Source organism: Garra rufa, chromosome 25 (assembly GCF_049309525.1).
Source record: "Garra rufa chromosome 25, GarRuf1.0, whole genome shotgun sequence".
Classification (NCBI taxonomy): Eukaryota; Metazoa; Chordata; class Actinopteri; order Cypriniformes; family Cyprinidae; genus Garra; species Garra rufa.
Genome location: NC_133385.1, coordinates 3685134 through 3704308, shown reverse-complemented (window position 1 = coordinate 3704308; position 19175 = coordinate 3685134). Strand labels below are relative to the sequence as shown.

General features: G+C 30.2%; 1 protein-coding gene across 1 annotated transcript in view; it reads left to right on the top strand.

The window, feature by feature from the left end:
- The window catches only part of LOC141301033 (unconventional myosin-IXAb-like), a gene marked incomplete at its 5' end in the record, with an annotated part of 76441 nt that overhangs the window by 40962 nt on the left and 16304 nt on the right, over positions 1-19175 (top strand). Inside the window, 6 exons of the mRNA XM_073831286.1 lie at positions 1222-1311; positions 4140-4256; positions 7625-7759; positions 10560-10681; positions 16579-16720; positions 18774-18975. Coding sequence (XP_073687387.1) covers positions 1222-1311; positions 4140-4256; positions 7625-7759; positions 10560-10681; positions 16579-16720; positions 18774-18975 — 808 coding nt within the window. The remainder of the gene's footprint in view (positions 1-1221; positions 1312-4139; positions 4257-7624; positions 7760-10559; positions 10682-16578; positions 16721-18773; positions 18976-19175) is intronic.

The following is a 19175-nucleotide window of genomic DNA, read 5'->3' as shown; positions in this document are numbered from 1 at the left end:
CTTTTGTCACTTTAGTTTTTTTAAGTAGTATATAATTTTTAATTTTTTTTTATTATACAACTTTATCATTTGTATCAATTCCTAAATTTATATTTTTTTATTTTCCACTTTCATTTTGTGTTCATTTTAATTTTAGCATTAGTTTTTTTATGTTTATGTTTTTTAATATTTGTATTTGTAGTTTTTACAATGTTTTATTTTACAGCTTAATCAGCTGTATCACTTTTTCAGTTTTAATTTTTGTATTTTTGTTGCATTTGGTTTTTTAAATTTGTAATTAGTATTTATTTTACTTTTTTAGTTGTCATTTTATCAATTTCTATTTTTCATTTAAGTTTCTTTTAATAAGCTTTCCACATTTTATATATATATATATATATATATATATATATATAAATATATATATATATATATATATATTTTTTTTTTTTGTCATTTTTAGTAGTTGTTTGTTTTTAAATATTTCTGTATTTTTTTTAGTTCTATTTTTATTTTAAGTTTCTATTAATAAGCTTTCCACATTTTATATATATATATTATTATTATTATTATTATTATTATTATTTTTTTTTTTTTTTTTTTTTTTTTTTGTCATTTTTAGTAGTTGTTGTTTGTTTTTAAATATTTCTATATTTTTTAAATTAGACTTTCTTTTAGTTGTCATTTTATCAGTTTCTATTTTTCTTTTTGTCAATTTTAGTGGTTGCGGTTTGTTTTTAAATATTTCTATATATTTTTAATTATTTATTTGCATTTTTTGGTTGCCATTTTATCTTTCTATTTTTTTAAGTTTCTATTAATAAGCTTTCCATCCAATATTTTAGTTTTATTTTTTATTTTGTTGTGTTTGTCATTTTTAGTAGTTGTTGTTTGTTTTTAAATATTTCTATATTTTTTTCTAATTAGTATTTATTTTACTTTTTTTGTTGTCGTTTTATCAGTTTCTATTTTTCATTTAAGCACCTTTTAAAAAGTTTTCCATCTAATATTTTATTTTCGTTTTGTTGTGTTTGCCATTTTTAGTAGTTGTTTGTTTTAAAATATTTCTATGTTTTTTTAAATTAGTATTTTAGTATTTTGTAATTTTATTCATTTCTATTTATTTAAGTTTCTATTAATAAGCTTTCCATCTAATATTTAATTTATTTTTGTAGTTTTGATATATAAATAGTCATTAGTGGCAGCCCTTTCTAATGGTTTGTGTGTGTTTTTGATGTCCAGGTGAAGGAGGAGATGCTTTTCGAGGCTCTGACCACACGAAAGACTGTGACGGTGGGCGAGAGATTGATCGTGCCGTACAAACTAGCCGAGGTGAGACCTTTATTTCATTACAGGCCTCAAACCCTCCTTCTGCCAGTTGTTTCATGAAGCTGACGAGGTGTGAAATCTTGACGTGGGTTTGGTGGTTTTCGTGAGGTCTGTGGTCTGGAGTGTGGGTTTTTAAGGGGTTTTCCTGTGAGCCGTTTGCTCTCGAACCCTCCTTCATCACCTGAGTGTCATTGTTCATCATTATCTTCTTTCTCCCACACAACAAGCTCATTTTTCACTAGTTTTATTTTAGCTGAGCCCATCCAGACCCAGCTGAGGTCTTCCTCAAACATTTACATTTATGAAACATCAAATAGCATCTCAGAACATTATTGGCCTGTAGATCTTAGAAGAGATACATATTTATTTATTTGTTATTTGTTTTTTATTTATTTGTTTTGTTTTATTAATTAATTATTACATTTATATTTATATAATTTATATATAGCGCCATTCTCCACTAATAGATCTACAGGAAACATAAATAGACATCGCAATTTTAAATTAAAATGTAAAAGTTATTTATCCTAAAAAAGGAGCTGTAAAAATATATTGAGATGGATTTTGTTACTTATACCAAAAATATATATTCTTAAGGACATCAACAACTAAAATAAACCTCCAGAAATGTGTACAATATGGGACCTGTCAAAATGTAATTATTAATTTGTGTATATATATTTTTTTCTTGTTGCTAGTTTGTTTAAATAATCAATTATTGATCAAAATAATTATTTATTTATATTTATTTTTGTTTTTATATACAACTGAAAAGAATTTAAAATATATATTTTTTTCATTTTATTTGTATATTTATTTATTTTATCTTCATTTTTTTTTACTTTTGATTCACGTAGCACCATCCTCTACAGAAAGGCATAAATAGACAAAACATTACAGAATATTTATTTTGTCTTGTTGCTAATATAATAATTCATATTTGTTTATTTTATATATTTATATTAACAAATAAACAAATATGAATTATTATATTAGCAACAAGACAAAATAAATATTCTGTAATGTTTTGTCTATTTATGCCTTTCTGTAGAGGATGGTGCTACGTGAATCAAAAGTAAAAAAAAAAACAAGCTAAAATGAAGATAAAATAAATAAATATACAAATAAAATGAAAAAAAAAAATATATATTTTAAATTATTTATATATATATATATATATATATATATATATATATATATATATATATATATATATCTTGTTGCTTGTTTAATTAATTATTAATAAAATAATTTATTTATATTTATTTATTTATTTTTGTTTTCATTTTCATATACAACTGAAAAGTGTTTATTGTAAATATTTTTTGTTTGTATATTTTATTTATTTCATCTTGTAGCTTGTTTATATTAAGTAGTAATAAAATAATTATTTATTTTTTGTTTTATGTTTTATATTATTATATTTTATGTTTTAAACATTGTATAACTGAGATAAGGTGAAAATTAAGTATTTTATGTATATTTATTTGTTTTTTGTTTGTTTAATATTTGTATTTATTTACAGACTGTGTAAAACGTCTGCATGTATGGTTAATGTTAAATATTTTCATTAACATTTGCTTTGAGTCAATTTAACTTTATTTTTATTTTAGCAGCTTTAATTTTAGAGCTTTAACTTCAGCAGCTGTATCACTATCAGTTCCCTTTTCTGCATTTTCTATTTAAATTTTTATTTTAATTAAATTTTTTGACATTTTGTTGTGTCTTTGTCATTTTTACTGACCTTTTATAATTTCTTTCTTTCTGTATCACTACCAATTTTTTTTAATATTTTTTAGTTTAAGTACTATTTTTTTTGTTAGTATTCATTCATTTTGCATGCATTTTTTTTTATTTTTTTTTTTTTATTTGTTTTTTCAGAGACACACACACAGATGCAGATTTTTCCGTGATCTTAACGATGAGATGTACTTATAAATCTCCTCCACCGTTTTTGAATACATGATCAAAACGGCTCTCAACCTTTAAATGTTAAAGTGTTGTGAATAATGAATCACGCAGGGGGTGTTTTATATAATATTTCGTCCCTCCTCCAGAATTGGTCTAAAAATAAAAGGTGAATCAATAATGCAGGAGCTTCTTCTGCAGAACTGAACATGAGCTTGTGTTTATTATGAATGTAGTCTGTGTTTAAATCCATCAACGTTTGGCCTGAACGTCCTTGAGTCTCTCAACAGCCAATCAGCTTCAGTCTTCCCATCAGGCCCGGCGGCGTGCTGGTGGACATCAGAGCAGCTTTGATGGGTGTTAAGTAGCGAGTGTTTTATATGTTTTGGCTCGTACAGTTTCAGTAAGTGGCGTTCTTGGCAGCGGCTGAAGTTTTATGGGCTTTACACACGCTGAAGGAGATCTGTGTGCCGCTCGAGCTTTAAATCAGCTGAGAGAGAGACATAGACAGAGACATAGAGAGAGAGAGTGGCTACAGGTCTGTGTGACACAGGAAGTGACTTATTAGTGGAAATTCAGGGACGTTTCCATGTGTGAGACCGCAGTTTCCCCTAAATGAGTCTGAGACGCACACACTTTCTCCCGCTGAGACGCAATCTCACTGTGATATCTGAGTTTCACACAGTGCTTTCAGTCTGTGAAGCAGCAAACACTGAATGTTGGGTCTGTTCTTCTTGATGCTCGTGATTCCAGGCGAACATTGCTAACGTCCTCTTCACAAAATGTAAATATCTAGTTTGATTTGTTCCTGTATTTCCTGATTTAGTCGCATTGACTGGCTGTGAGTGTGTTTGTGTGATGAGGATCTGAGAAACACACACACACATGTGATGGCTGTGATTGACAGGTGTGTGTCTGTGCAGGCGGGGACGGTGAGGGACTCGATGGCCAAGTCTCTGTACGGCGCTCTGTTTGACTGGATCGTCTTCCGAACAAACCACGCTCTGCTCTACAACAAAGACCTGGAGGATTCAGACAAGGTACAAACAAACACAAACTCTCATACATATAAACACACACTTGCACAAACTCACTAAAACACAAACTGACAAAAACGCGCACAAACTCACAAAAGCATGCAAAAACGCGCACAAACACAAAAACTCACAAACTTGCAAATAAACAAAAAACACACACACTCAAACTGACACACAAACTTGCACAAAAACTCCCATAACACAAACACTCACACAAACTTGCACACACACTCACAAAAACACTCAAACTTGCACAAGCACACAAACTCGCACACAAGTTCACACACACACACACACACACACACACACACACACACACACACTCGAACTGACACACAAACTTACACAAAATCTCCCATAACACAAACTCACAAAAACACTCACACAAACAAAAAAACTCACACAATCACACAAACTTGCACACACACTCACAAAAACACTTGCAGAAACACACAAACTCGCACACACAAGTACACACAACACACACACACACACACACACACACACACACACACACACACACACTCAAACTGACACACAAACTTGCACAAAAACTCCTATAACACAAACTCACGAAAACACTCACACAAACTTGCACACACACTCACAAAAACACTCAAACTTGCACAAGCACACAAACTCGCACACAAGTTCACACACACACACACACACACACACACACACACACACACACACACACACACACACTCGAACTGACACACAAACTTACACAAAATCTCCCATAACACAAACTCACAAAAACACTCACACAAACAAAAAAACTCACACAATCACACAAACTTGCACACACACTCACAAAAACACTTGCAGAAACACACAAACTCGCACACACAAGTACACACAACACACACACACACACACACACACACACACACACACACACACACACACACACACACACACACACACTCGAACTGACACACAAACTTACACAAAATCTCCCATAACACAAACTCACAAAAACACTCACACAAACAAAAAAACTCACACAATCACACAAACTTGCACACACACTCACAAAAACACTTGCAGAAACACACAAACTCGCACACACAAGTACACACAACACACACACACACACACACACACACACACACACACACACACACACTCGAACTGATACACAAACTTGCACAAAAACTCCCATAACACAAACTCACAAAAACACTCACACAAGTACACACACACACACACTCAAACTGACACACAAACTTACACAAAATCTCCCACAACACAAACTCACACACACACACACACACACACACACACACACACACACACACACTCGAACTGACACACAAACTTACACAAAATCTCCCATAACACAAACTCACAAAAACACTCACACAAACAAAAAAACTCACACAATCACACAAACTTGCACACACACTCACAAAAACACTTGCAGAAACACAAAACACACAAACTCGCACACACAAGTCACACACACACACACACACACACACACACACACACACACTCGAACTGACACACAAACTTACACAAAATCTCCCATAACACAAACTCACAAAAACACTCACACAAACAAAAAAACTCACACAATCACACAAACTTGCACACACACTCACAAAAACACTTGCAGAAACACACAAACTCGCACACACAAGTACACACAACACACACACACACACACACACACACACACCACACACACACACTCGAACTGACACACAAACTTACACAAAATCTCCCATAACACAAACTCACAAAAACACTCACACAAACAAAAAAACTCACACAATCACACAAACTTGCACACACACTCACAAAAACACTTGCAGAAACACACAAACTCGCACACACAAGTACACACACACACACACACACACACACACACACACACTCGAACTGACACACAAACTTACACAAAATCTCCCATAACACAAACTCACAAAAACACTCACACAAACAAAAAAACTCACACAATCACACAAACTTACACACACACTCACAAAAACACTTGCAGAAACACACAAACTCGCACACACAAGTACACACACACACACACACACACACACACACACACACACTCGAACTGACACACAAACTTGCACAAAAACTCCCATAACAAACTCACAAAAAAAACACACAATCACACAAATTTGTGCAAACACACACCCACTAAAACTTACAAACTCACTCACAAAACAAAAGTTCACAAAACTCACAAACACAAAAACTCTCACAAACACACAAGTTCACAAACACACAAATTTACACATTCACTCAGAAAAACACAAACTGACACACACAAACTCTTAACATACTCACACACACAATTACAAAAATCACAAAAACAAAGTTGCATGCACCAAAACTCTAAAAACAAACTCGCACAAACACACCACAACTCACACAAACTCTCAAAAACACAAATTTACAAAAAACTCACAAAAACACTAACTGCTATACACTCACATAAACTCACAAACTCGCACAAACACAAAAACAACAAAATCTCACTAACTTGCACAAACTCACTCACAAAAAACAAAAACTCTCATAACACAAAATTAAATACTTGCACACTCTCAAACTCACAAACGTGCACAAACTCACACTCACAAAAAACAAACACACTTGAACACATAAACTCACAAACTTGCAAATACACATACTTACACAAACTTGTGCGCACACACACTCTCAAAAACTTACACAAATCACAAAAATGAACTGACACAAAATTGCACACAAAAAACTCTAACACAAACTCACAAAAACACTCAAACCTGCACGAGCACACAAGCAAACTCACACATACAAAACACACAAGTTCACAAACAAACACACTCACAAAAACACAAACACACACAAAAACTCACAAACTTACAAAAAACTTACAAAAACACTAACTGCCACACACTTAGACACTCACACAAACTTGCACAAACACAAAGTCGCGCAAACACACAAACACACAAACTTCACACAAATACAAAAACTCACACTCTCACAAACTAAAAAAAATGCTCACACTCGTACTCATGTTAGCTACTCTAGTTAGTACTCGTGTGTGTGTGTGTGTGTGTGTGTGTGTGTGTGTGTGTGTGTGTGTGTGTGTGTGTGTGTGTGTGTGTTCACACATTTGCACAATAGCAAGTAATAATCATAGCATACATGTTTTCTCGGATTATTGCCAGTTTCTACCTAGTACACTGATCATCAATCAGTACTATAATGTCTTTGAGCTGTGTAATCAATAACGTGTTGAACTCTGCGGGTCATAATCCGTCCTGAGAGTGGTGATGTGGTGAAATCACACTTGTCACGCTCCTGGACCAGTGTTCAGTTTCACATTGACATGATGTGAGATGTGTGCGTTTCAGATCCTGTCCATCGGCGTGCTGGACATCTTCGGCTTCGAGGACTACGAGAACAACAGCTTCGAGCAGTTCTGCATCAACTTCGCCAACGAGACGCTGCAGCACTACTTCAACCAGCACGTCTTCAAACTGGAGCAGGTAACACACCTCTGACAATTCAGCTCTGAATCTGATCAAGAGTGTCGTCGTTTACTGTGATGTTTGCGGAGGCGTAACTCATCCTGAAGCGCTTGTTCTGCGCTCTCATGTTCACGTTTAATTATTTATTCAACACCGGAGCCTTAGACTATAAACAAGCCTGACGTGTGTTTAGATTTTAGATTGGGATCTTTTATGTGTTTAATATGAATATTGCGCTTATTTAAAGGAATAATCGTGGAAAAAATGTCATGGGTTTTTTGTGAACTACTCTAAGGGTTATTATAGTTCATTAAAACTGATTCAAATTAATCTCAATTTAAATAAAATAAAGAATAACTTATTACATTTAAATAAAATAGTTAAAAGTAAGCTTGTTTTATTTAACTCTTAATTTTATATATATATATATATATCAAAATAACTACAAATTAAATAAAATTAAATAATTAAATAAAAATAAATAAATATCAAATATTAATTTTCTTTAAAAAATTGTTATTTTAGTTAATAAAGTTTAGTATTTTGAGTAATTTAGTAATATCGATATAGACAGAGGTTAAATAAAGTAAAAGTTGTGTTGGCAACTAGCTGAAATTTTTTTTATTATAAGCTTTTAACTTTTTTCAGTTTCTAGTTTTAGTTTCGGTGAACTATAGTAACCCTGGTTGAATGGATAAATGGTTATTATAAATATCAAATATTCATTTTCAAAAAATAAAATATTTTAGTGAAATTAATTTTATACAAGAATATTTATGAATTAAGTAACTTAATATGATAATAAACTATATAGACACATTTAAAAAGAAATACTATTATTAAAATGCTATAAATTATATTACTTGCCTGAAAAGGATATTATTAATAAATATTAAACATCAAATATTAAACGTTTTCAAAATTTTTATTTTTGTACATTTTTCAGTTAATGTTTATTTTAATGTTCAAATAACTTTTTTAATGGTTTTAGTTTTAGTTTCCGTTAAGTTTTATATAATACAATGTAATGTAATACATTTTATTTATTTATTTATTTTACATTTTCATAATATGATCATAAACTATATAGACACATTTAAAAATAAATACTATATTATTAAAATAATGTAAATTATATCACTTCCCTGAGAGTGATCAATATTAAAGCATACAATCAGTTTTCAAATGTTTATTTTAATACATTTTAAATTTTTCAGTTAATATTTATTTGAATGTTTAATTTATTTCAAGTAACTTGTTTTATGGTTTTAGTTTCAGTGAACTATTATAACCCTGATCAAAAGGACAAAAGCCTGAAAAGGTTATTAATGTCTAATATTAATTTTCAAAAATTGGTTTTGATTTTAGTAAAGTTCATTTTATGCAAGAAAATGTATTCATTTATTTATTTACATGATCATAAACTATAGACACATTTAAAAACAAATACTATATTATTAAAATGAGATGAATTATATTACTTCCCTGAAAGGGATATTATTAATAAATATCAAAGTTTACAAAATATCAAATCAGTTTTATTTTTTTATTTTAATAAGTTCTTCATTTTTCAGTTAGTTTATTTTAATGTTTATTTTATTTTAATTAACTTTTTATTAAATATTAATATCTAGCATTATTTATAAAAACAACAACTTAATTTTATACAAGAAAATTAAATCATTAAAATATTTCATGTTCATAATGATCAAAAAACTATATAGATAATTTTATATTATTAAAATTATATTACATGAATGAAAGAATATTAAAAAATACTTAAAATTATTTTTAAATTATTATTTGTAAATTTTTAAAAGTTGTTTATTTTATACATTATGAACTTAGTTATTATATACATTGTTATTGTTTTGTTATTGTATTTATTTTCTGAAACACTTTGAGTTGCTATTTGTCTAAAGCTCACATCAAAGTAATGAAATAATATTCTAACTGCTGCAGAAATAATAAAATATTAAAAGACCTTACACTGATAATGAGTTGAAGATTAATAATGTTGCTGTCATACACTACCAGTCAAAAGTTTTTGAACAGTATGAACATATTTGTACTATTTAAAATATATTTTTTTAAATGTAATTTATTCCTGTGATTTCAAAGCTGAATTTTCAGCATCATTACTCCAGACTTAAGTGTCAAATAATCCTTCAGAAATCATTCTAATGTTCTGATCTCAAAAAACATTTATTAGTATTAGTATTATTATATTGAAAACAGCTGAGTCATTTTGTCAGGTTTCTTTGATGAATATAAAGTTCTGAAGAACAGCATTTATCTGAATGTCTTTATCATCACTTCTGATCAATTTAAAGAATCCTTGCTAAATAAAAGTATTAATTTCTATACTTTCTTTCCCCCCCAAAAAATCATACTGTTTTAAATAATAATAGCAAAAAAAGATTTAAACTACAAATCATTAAATTACTTGATTTTTGAATGTTCAGGGCTGAAGTAATTATGCTGAAAATTCAGCTTTGATCACAGAAATAAATTTGATTTTACAATATATTCAGATAGAAAGCCATTCTTTTAAATAGTAAAAATATTTCAACATTTTACTGTTTTTGCAGTACTTTTGATCCAATAAATGCAGGTTTGGTGAGCTGAAGAGACCTTAAAAACATTAGAAAATCTGACTGTTCAAAAACTCTTGACTGGTAGTGTATATTATACAAGATCAAATATAATATTGTAGTTATATTCAGACCTTTGAAACATTTTGAGCTGCAGTTAATGTTTGCAGTATTCCTAAATAATGAGTAATACTGAAGGTTTATGTGTGTGTTTGGTCTGTCAGGAGGAGTATCGGTCAGAGGGCATCAGCTGGCACATGATCGACTACATCGACAACACGGCCTGCATCAACCTCATCAGCAAGAAACCCACCGCGCTGCTCCACCTCCTGGACGAGGAGTGCAAGTGAGTCTTAATATCTGAACTTTATCGGACAAAACCAGCTTCATATTGCTTCCAATCACATTTGCATGACAGCACTCTTTGAAAAAGCACAGAAATACACACCGCAGAGCCTTTTGACAATGCACTAACCAAAAACAAGGATGAAACAGCAGTGCATTTTGGATAAAGCACTGGGATTTAGGTTTTTGCATCACTAGGCGATGTCCAGATAAAATCGATTCTGATCCATTTGGTTGTTATACAGTGTTGTTTTCGTCAACGATGACGATGACGTAATCATTTCGTTGCCGCCACTTTTTTTCATGACGATAACGAGACGATGACGAGATAAAAATGGCTCGTTGATGACTAAAACATGACGAGACGTGTGTGAGTTTTCGTTGATGAGACGAGAATAGACACATGTTAGTGGGTGGTCCGTCAGACGTTTAAAATGCATGACATTTCCGCTTATTGTGCATGCCAATTAAAACTTAAAAAGTATCTGCCGCTATGGCAAGCCGTTTTAGCATTAAATACTCTTTGCTACACTAGTATGGCAAGCCGTTTTAGCATTCCATCCTTGTTTGTCTTTTATGCTCTAAAACATACCTTCATTATTGCAATTATTGGTGAAAATATAGTCGATCCCGAAGCTCACATTGTGTTGAACTATAGATCTGCTATTTTCAGAATTTATAAGTGACACTACCCAACAGTAAAATACTTACTGACCTACATTAATTTGTTAAAAGACTACTTTTTTCCCTTTTTTTGACTAAAACTAGACTAAAACCTTTTTGACTTTTCGTCGACTAAAATTGGACTAAAACTATCACATATAGAAGTGACTAAAATTTGACTAAAACTAAGAAGCATTTTAGTCCAAAAGACTAAGACTAAGACTAAATCTAAGATGGTTGTCAAAAACAACACTGTTGTTATATTATGTAACTGAATCTTATAATTTGTAAAGATCATTTGTGCATTTTTATTCTGTTCCACCCAGTATGTTTCTCTCTCGTTTTGTGAGTAGTTCGTATTTTTAATGCACAACTTGCCATACTGTTTGTGTTTGTTGTTCATACTCTGATCAAGAATACACTACGGATCAAAAGTTTGGGATCAGTAAGATGTTTAATGTTTTTAAAGAAGTTTCTTATGCTCATTAATTTGATCAAAAGTTCAGAAAACAATGTGAAATATTACGATCTAGAACAATGTTTTTCTATACTAATATACATTAAAATGTAATTTATATCTGTATTTAACAGGATCCTTCAGAAATCATTCTAAAATGCTGATTTATTATCAATTTTGATATTATTATTTTCAGTACCTGTTATACTTTTTTCACTATTCTTTGATCAATAAAAGATTCAAAAGAACAGCATTTGCTTAAAATAGAAAGGTTTTCTAACCTTCAGTAAGAATTTTTTTTTTTTTTTTTTTTTTTTTTTTTTAACCTTTATTTAACTAGGAAAGTCACATTGAGGTTAAAACCTCTTTTACAAGTGAGACCTAGTCAAGACAGGGTCAGATAGCAGGATTAAACAAATAACAAACCACAGACAAAACCAACATCATCAATAAATACAACAAAAAATACAGCAGCATAAACATTTAGGTTTTACCTAATACCATACATAATACTGTTCACAGAAACTACATTAATAAAATCATATTGATAATGAATTTAAGTGGAAGTGGAATTATCAAAACATCTGCACTTAGCAATGATCAGTTCTTTTATTCTATGTTTAAAATCATTTAAAATTATTTATTTATTTATTTATTTTGTAAGTTTCTTATGCTCATTAAGGCTGTGTTCACTTGGTCAAAAATACAGAAAACAATGAGAGAAATTATCACGATGTAAAACAAAGTTTCTTTTATACTAATGTACATTAAAATGTAATTTATATCTGTATTTAAAGTTGAATTTTCAGAATCATTATTCCAGAATCAAGTATCACATGATCCTGCAATTATCATTCTAAAATGCTGATTTATTATCACGTTTGGTTATTTTTTAAATCTGTGATACTTTTTTCAGGATTCTTTGATCAATAATAGGTTTAAAAGAACAGTATTTGTTTGAAATAGAAAGGTTTTCTAACAATATACGCTACTGTTCAAAAGTTTGTGGTCAGTAAACATTATTTATTAAATTAATATTTTTGTTCACCATGGATGTGTTAAGTAAAAAAGCAATAGCATAGATTTAGATAGCTGAAGAGCCACATTAGAACGATTGGCATGTTAACCAATTAGCAAAAACGCTAGGTGGCGCTGTCTTTAAACTTCTCAGGTACCTCCGAGTACCTCCTGTTCAAACTGTTACAAGCAAAAAAGTTCATTTTTGGTATCTCATGACCCATAGGTGCAGGGTTCGTACGGGTGCTTGAATTCCTTGAAAATGCTTGAATTTTAATGTAGTGTTTTCAAGGTTTGAAAAATGCTTGGATTTTGGATGAAGTGCTTGAAAGTGCTTGAATATGCAGTTGCATCGGTTTCATATTAATTCGCTTTCATACTAAATAGTTATTTTTTGTTATGCTTATAATATGTAAAAGAAAGAAAAGAAAAAAACAGCTCCGCTCGAGTGTGCACGTGAGGCTGTAGTGTGATCCGCCGGTCTTTCTTGCTGCGCTTCCTCTGATGGAACAGAGCGGTAGATAAAACATGCCAGTTATCAGGAGGTTGTTGCATCAGTCCTCGATGGCTTGAAAACGACAAATAAGAATTATGTTTAAAACGAGAATTTGGGGATCGCAAAATTGCCAGCCCGATGTCCCGGGGCTATTGTGTTTTCCAGTCGGGCTGCTAAAATGTTTCACCGGACTATCTTAAAGTAGAGGGCTCGTGCGGGTCATTACAAACTCATCAATTTAGCCTTATCAAAGTTAAGGCCATACAAAGTTTTAAATGTATTAAATAGTATAAGAAAAGGCTTAATTATAAGTTTAAGAGTTAGGGACGGATATACGAGAATCGCGATAGGGCTGGATAAAACTTCAAAAGGCAATGATATCATATTGAATAAACATACACACTGCACGTTTCAAAGTCAAAACGCAGCACGGATGTCTTTATATGAATGTATTTGAAGGGAACCGACTGTCCTCAGAAACGTGTCATTGGCATTTTCATTTCATGTCTGATAAAACTGCGTTAATGCTGATTTGTGTACAGCCGTTACTAGGAAACCGTAGAATTTCAGCACTCCTAAAGCGCCCCCTCGTGACAGAGAATGAATTTGCAAATATTCAGCTGTTTAGCAAGATTATTACAAATATTGGCCCATGTTTTTATGCAGCAAACACATAAGAGTTGTAAATGTAAAAGTTATGTGCTTTCTAAAAATCTAAACAATTAAGACAGTAATATTTATGTTTTAAATAAATTATACTTGATATATCCATTTTAAAGGTATAAAGGCTGAAATGCCATTGTATAAGATGTTTTGTTTTTGTGAAAATCTTAATTATAAATCATGTCATTTTATGGCTTAATGTTACTGTACATTGTTCAACCCCACTACAGTGTTCATTTTACTTGTGCAGCTCTTAAAAAGGGTCGTAAATTGCCTTAAATTGATATTTAAAAATTCTGCAGATACACTGTAAATAGTGAAAAAAATACCTTGATATTTGTGAATAGGAAATCAGGTAGGAGTCTAAATGTCATTCAAAAATATTTTCAATGTTTAAAAAATGGTCTTTTATCATTTGGGCCAGTTAAATTTTATTATTAATTTTATAGAGTCTTTTTGACTACCTTTTAGTACTTTTAGGCTGGAATGTGAAATGTATTTGTGAAAATCCTTCAAGTTTTAGAAAGTTTTCAAGTTTTAGAATTTTAGTTTATCATATTTTTTTACAGTCATTTTATACCAGTCATTAATGTGTTACCATAGACATTGCCCTACTCCACTCATACAGTATTACTTTTATTTGTGCAGGTCTTAAAAAGCCTTTAAATTTCATTTTTAAAATACTACAGATACTCAGTAAATTATATTAATTATATATTTTAAATTATATAATTTGTATACTGAATGTTGACTATTTATATGGGGCAATGTTATATGCAATCTAGACAGTTGTTTTTTAATAGCACAATAACATCTGATTTAAAATTTAGAACTCATGTATGTGAATATGTAATTTACCGCAGCGCTGGAAAATCTTGAAAATGCACCTTGAAAGTGCTTGAAAAGTGCTTGAATTTTACTTTGGAAAAGGTGTAAGAACCCTGTAGGTGGCGCTGTTCCCAACTTTAGCATGAACCCTCAGAGCATGGTGTTGATGAAGCATACCAAGTTTCATTGCAATGGATCAAAGTTTGGCCAAGATACAGCCTCTGAGCCAATTTTGTGTCAACCTCCTTAACTTTGCGTCATTATAACTTTTGAGCAAAGGTTCATAAAATGTGTTTAGTCATTTCTGTGCAGCTCAGTCCAAAGATCATCTGAGCCAATTTTGGGAAGAATTGGATCAATATTCAAGGAGGAGTAGCAAAAAAAAAAACTGTACTATTCTAATTATTCGCTACTGTAATGGGTGGAGCCTTAATGTAAGCTATTAAATATGATGAACATGAAAAGAGGAATCAGGTGTACTAAGTTTAATTTTTCTGGAATTAGGGGTTCAGGAGTTTCAGAATAGAGGAAATAAAACACCCAGAAGTCACTGTTAAGTGTTTATTTTATAGCACTTTATCTATTTGTGTCAATAAATTTCAATACCAATACATATTTTTAAAAGCCGTTTTCTCAAAATGAGTTTTTTCTCTTACACTGAGCCATAAATCTCCACTTCAGAAGCACTTACACACACCAAACATTACATTACTTTTCCTGTCTATATCCTGAAGGTTTACACAGAGGGATTTGTTCAGATAAAATTATAAGCTTAATTTTATACAACATTTATTCCCCCCAAAAATGGTAAAGAAAAATACATGTTACAAAATGCAGAAAATCCCCTCTGTAAAAACATTTGACTTTCAAAAGAATTTCAAAAGTGACTTGTTCAGTGTTTAGTTTTTTGTACTAAAAATGTATGCAAATTAGTGCATATTTCATTAAATAATGCCTCATTTGTATATTTAAACCTATATATATTATATCAGCACTTGATGCTGACTGCTAGAACAGATCTGGGAATTTATTTAGTTATAAATTTTAGTTATAAAAAAATAAAATATAATAAACATGAAAGAAAAACTACAGACATATTTTATAAAACTACTAGAGCTAAAATATTGAAAAAAAAAAATCATTGAAATTAAATATTGAAAAAATGAAGTTTTTTTTTTTAAATATATAAAAATAAAAATGTATTTAAATATGAATAAAAAAAATATAATAGAATTTCAATGACAGTTAACCGATAGTAAAATTATATAAAATTGTAGTATTTAATAAAATAACAGCATTTCAAAAGCATCTTTATTCCTAATTTAAAATAATAATACTTAAAGTAAAATAATACTTAAATAAAATAAACATTAACACAAAAAAAAAAAACTTTTTAAAAACTAATTGCAAACAAATGCATTGTGTTTAACTATTAAATGTATTAAAATTAAATAAAAATGTAAGAAATTATATAGACATTAAAAAAACTACTAGAATTGACAACACAACAAAGCATCTTCAGTACAGGACAATAATTAAATATTATTTGAAATATTATTTGAAATTAATTTATTAAAATTAAATTATTTTTTAAATTATTTATTATTTGAAAAAAAAAAAAATTACAGGTGTGAAAGATTTTGAAAAATTACAGGTGTGTCAGGTTAAAAGTATTCTCTTTTTTTTGCCACACAGAAATGTTAATGTATGTGTAAATCTTAAGCTAGAAGCTGATTGCATTGGTTTTAGTTGTTGATTGTTGGTTGGTTTTCAGTTTTCCGCAGGCGTCTAATCAAACGCTCCTGGATAAGTTTAAGCGGCAGCACGAGGGAAGCGGCTACATCGAGTTTCCTGCCGTCATGGAGCCGGCGTTTATCATCCGACATTACGCCGGAAAGGTCAAATACAGCGTCAAGGTGAGAAACCACGCTTTCTGCTTGTCTTCTGCTTCTGCTTGTGAAGTGAGCATTTGCATATGTTACACACTCAGAGAGTGACCTAATTCTGTGCTGTAATCTGATTGGTTGAATGGGTATCTGGAGCACATGTTTGGCAGAGAGGGTTAAATCTACATGCTTACACACACACACACACACACACACATATGCGCATGCAAAGCTGTTGTCGTCTGTGTTTATTTGTGTGTGTTTGGAGCAGATGTGACCGTTTCAGTGGATTATGAGAACAGCCGCTTCACATCAGCCATCAGGACAGATTACTGCCTTTTATTCTTAGTGTGTTTCATTCAGTGTCATTTGATACTATATGTGACCCTGGACCACAAAACCAGTCTTAAGGTTAAATTTGACAAAACTGAGATATATACATCATATGAAAGCTCAATAAATAAGCTTTCTATTGATATATGATATTGTTAGGATAGGACAATATTTGGCCGAGATACATCTATTTGAAGATCTGGAATCTGAGGATGCAAAAAAATCAAAATACTGAGAAAATCACCTTTAAAGTTGTCCAAATTAAGTTCTTAACAATGCATATTACTAATCCAAAATTACATTTTGATAGGTTTATAGTAGGAATTTTACAAAAAAATCTTCATGGAACATGATCTTTACTTAATTTCCTAATGATTTTTGACATAAAAGAAAAATCAATAATTTTGACCCATACAATGTATTTTTGGCTATTGCTACAAACTTACCCCAGCGACTTAAGACTGGTTTTGTGCTCCAGGGTCACATATATGGTTTTATTATCTTGAATTTGTTTATTTTTATGATTTCTGTTTTTGTTTTAATTTATTTGAAGTTTGTCATTACAATTTTTTTAATGTCTGGATTGTTATTATTATTATTATTATTATTATTATTATTATTATTATTAGTTTCAGTCTTAACTCTTTTATTAATTCAAATAAAACTAAATAAAAATGTGACGTATTTTATCTTGGCAAATAGCTGAAACCAAAAATGTTTTTAATAAGTAATAACATTTTAAATAAATTTAAAATAGTGTTGTTTTTGTATTATTGAGATACTATTGTAGTTTTATTAATGTTTAAAGTGTTTTTTCTATTTTAATCTTAGTCATTTAGTTGAGTGTTATTGTCAATTCTAATTAGTTTTTCTTTCAATATTCAATTTTTAATTAGTTATTTTAGTACATTTAATAGTTAAACAGAATGAAATTGGCAACTAGAAAAAGTTTTTTTTTTATATTTTAGTTGTTAACGTCCTTGATTTAGAATTTTACTTAATACTACATTTGTTTTATAATTTAATTATCAGTTTACGATCATTAAGATCTATAGTTTTTATTCATATTTTGAATTTGTTTATTTTTAAATATTCCAATTTAATCATAAATCTCAGTCATTTTGTTGTGCTTTTTGCCATTTTTGTCAGTTTTAGTTTTTAGTAAATCAAATAAAACTGAATAAATGTTTTTAAATTTGATATTTTACTTCAGCAAACATTTTTTTATTTTATTTTTTTATTTGTTTTGTTTTTGAATAGTATTGTGTTTGTATTATTGAGATACAAGTATAGTTTTATTAATGTTTAAAGTATATTTTCAATTTAAATTTTAGTTAAGGTTTTTAGTCATTTTGCTGTTTTATTTTAGGTATCTATATATTTTTTCTTAAATTATAATTCAATTTTAGTTTGTTATTGTAGTACATTTAATAATTGGCAACTAGCAAAACAAAAAATTTTATATATATTTTATTTGAGTTAATGTTTTTGAAATAGCTGAAAGTAAAAGTTTTTAACATTTTAATATTTCAGTTAACATTTATTTTATTTTGAGTAATGAAAGTGGTTTTCTGTGGGTTTTTTTTAAATATTGTTTTAATATTTTTGAGAAACAATTATAGTATTATTAGTGTTCTTGTGAATGTTTAAAGTATATTTTCAATTTTAATTTTAGCTATTGTATGCATTGACCTGTATATTGAAAGGCATCAAAAGCTGAAAAGCATTAAATGTAATGTTTTATTGGCAGGATTTCAGGGAGAAGAACACTGATCACATGCGTCCGGATATCGTGGCTCTGCTGAAGAGCAGCCGAAACGCTTTCATCTGCGGCCTGATGGGAATCGATCCGGTGGCCACCTTCCGCTGGGCCGTGATCCGCGCCTATTTCAGAGCCCTCGTCGCCTTCAGAGAGGCCGGGAAACGACACAAGGAGAAGAAGACCACGAGCGGTGAGAAACCTATTAGAAATATTACAATTATAGAAATTTGAGAAGTAGTTAAAATTATTGTAGATAAGAAAAAAATTCTAAATTGAAATAATTTAGAATATAAAGACAATAATTTCAGTGTGTAATAAAAAAAAAAGCTAAAAATAAATAAAACTCATTTAAACACTAGGATTTGTTTATATATACTTTGCTTATTTTTT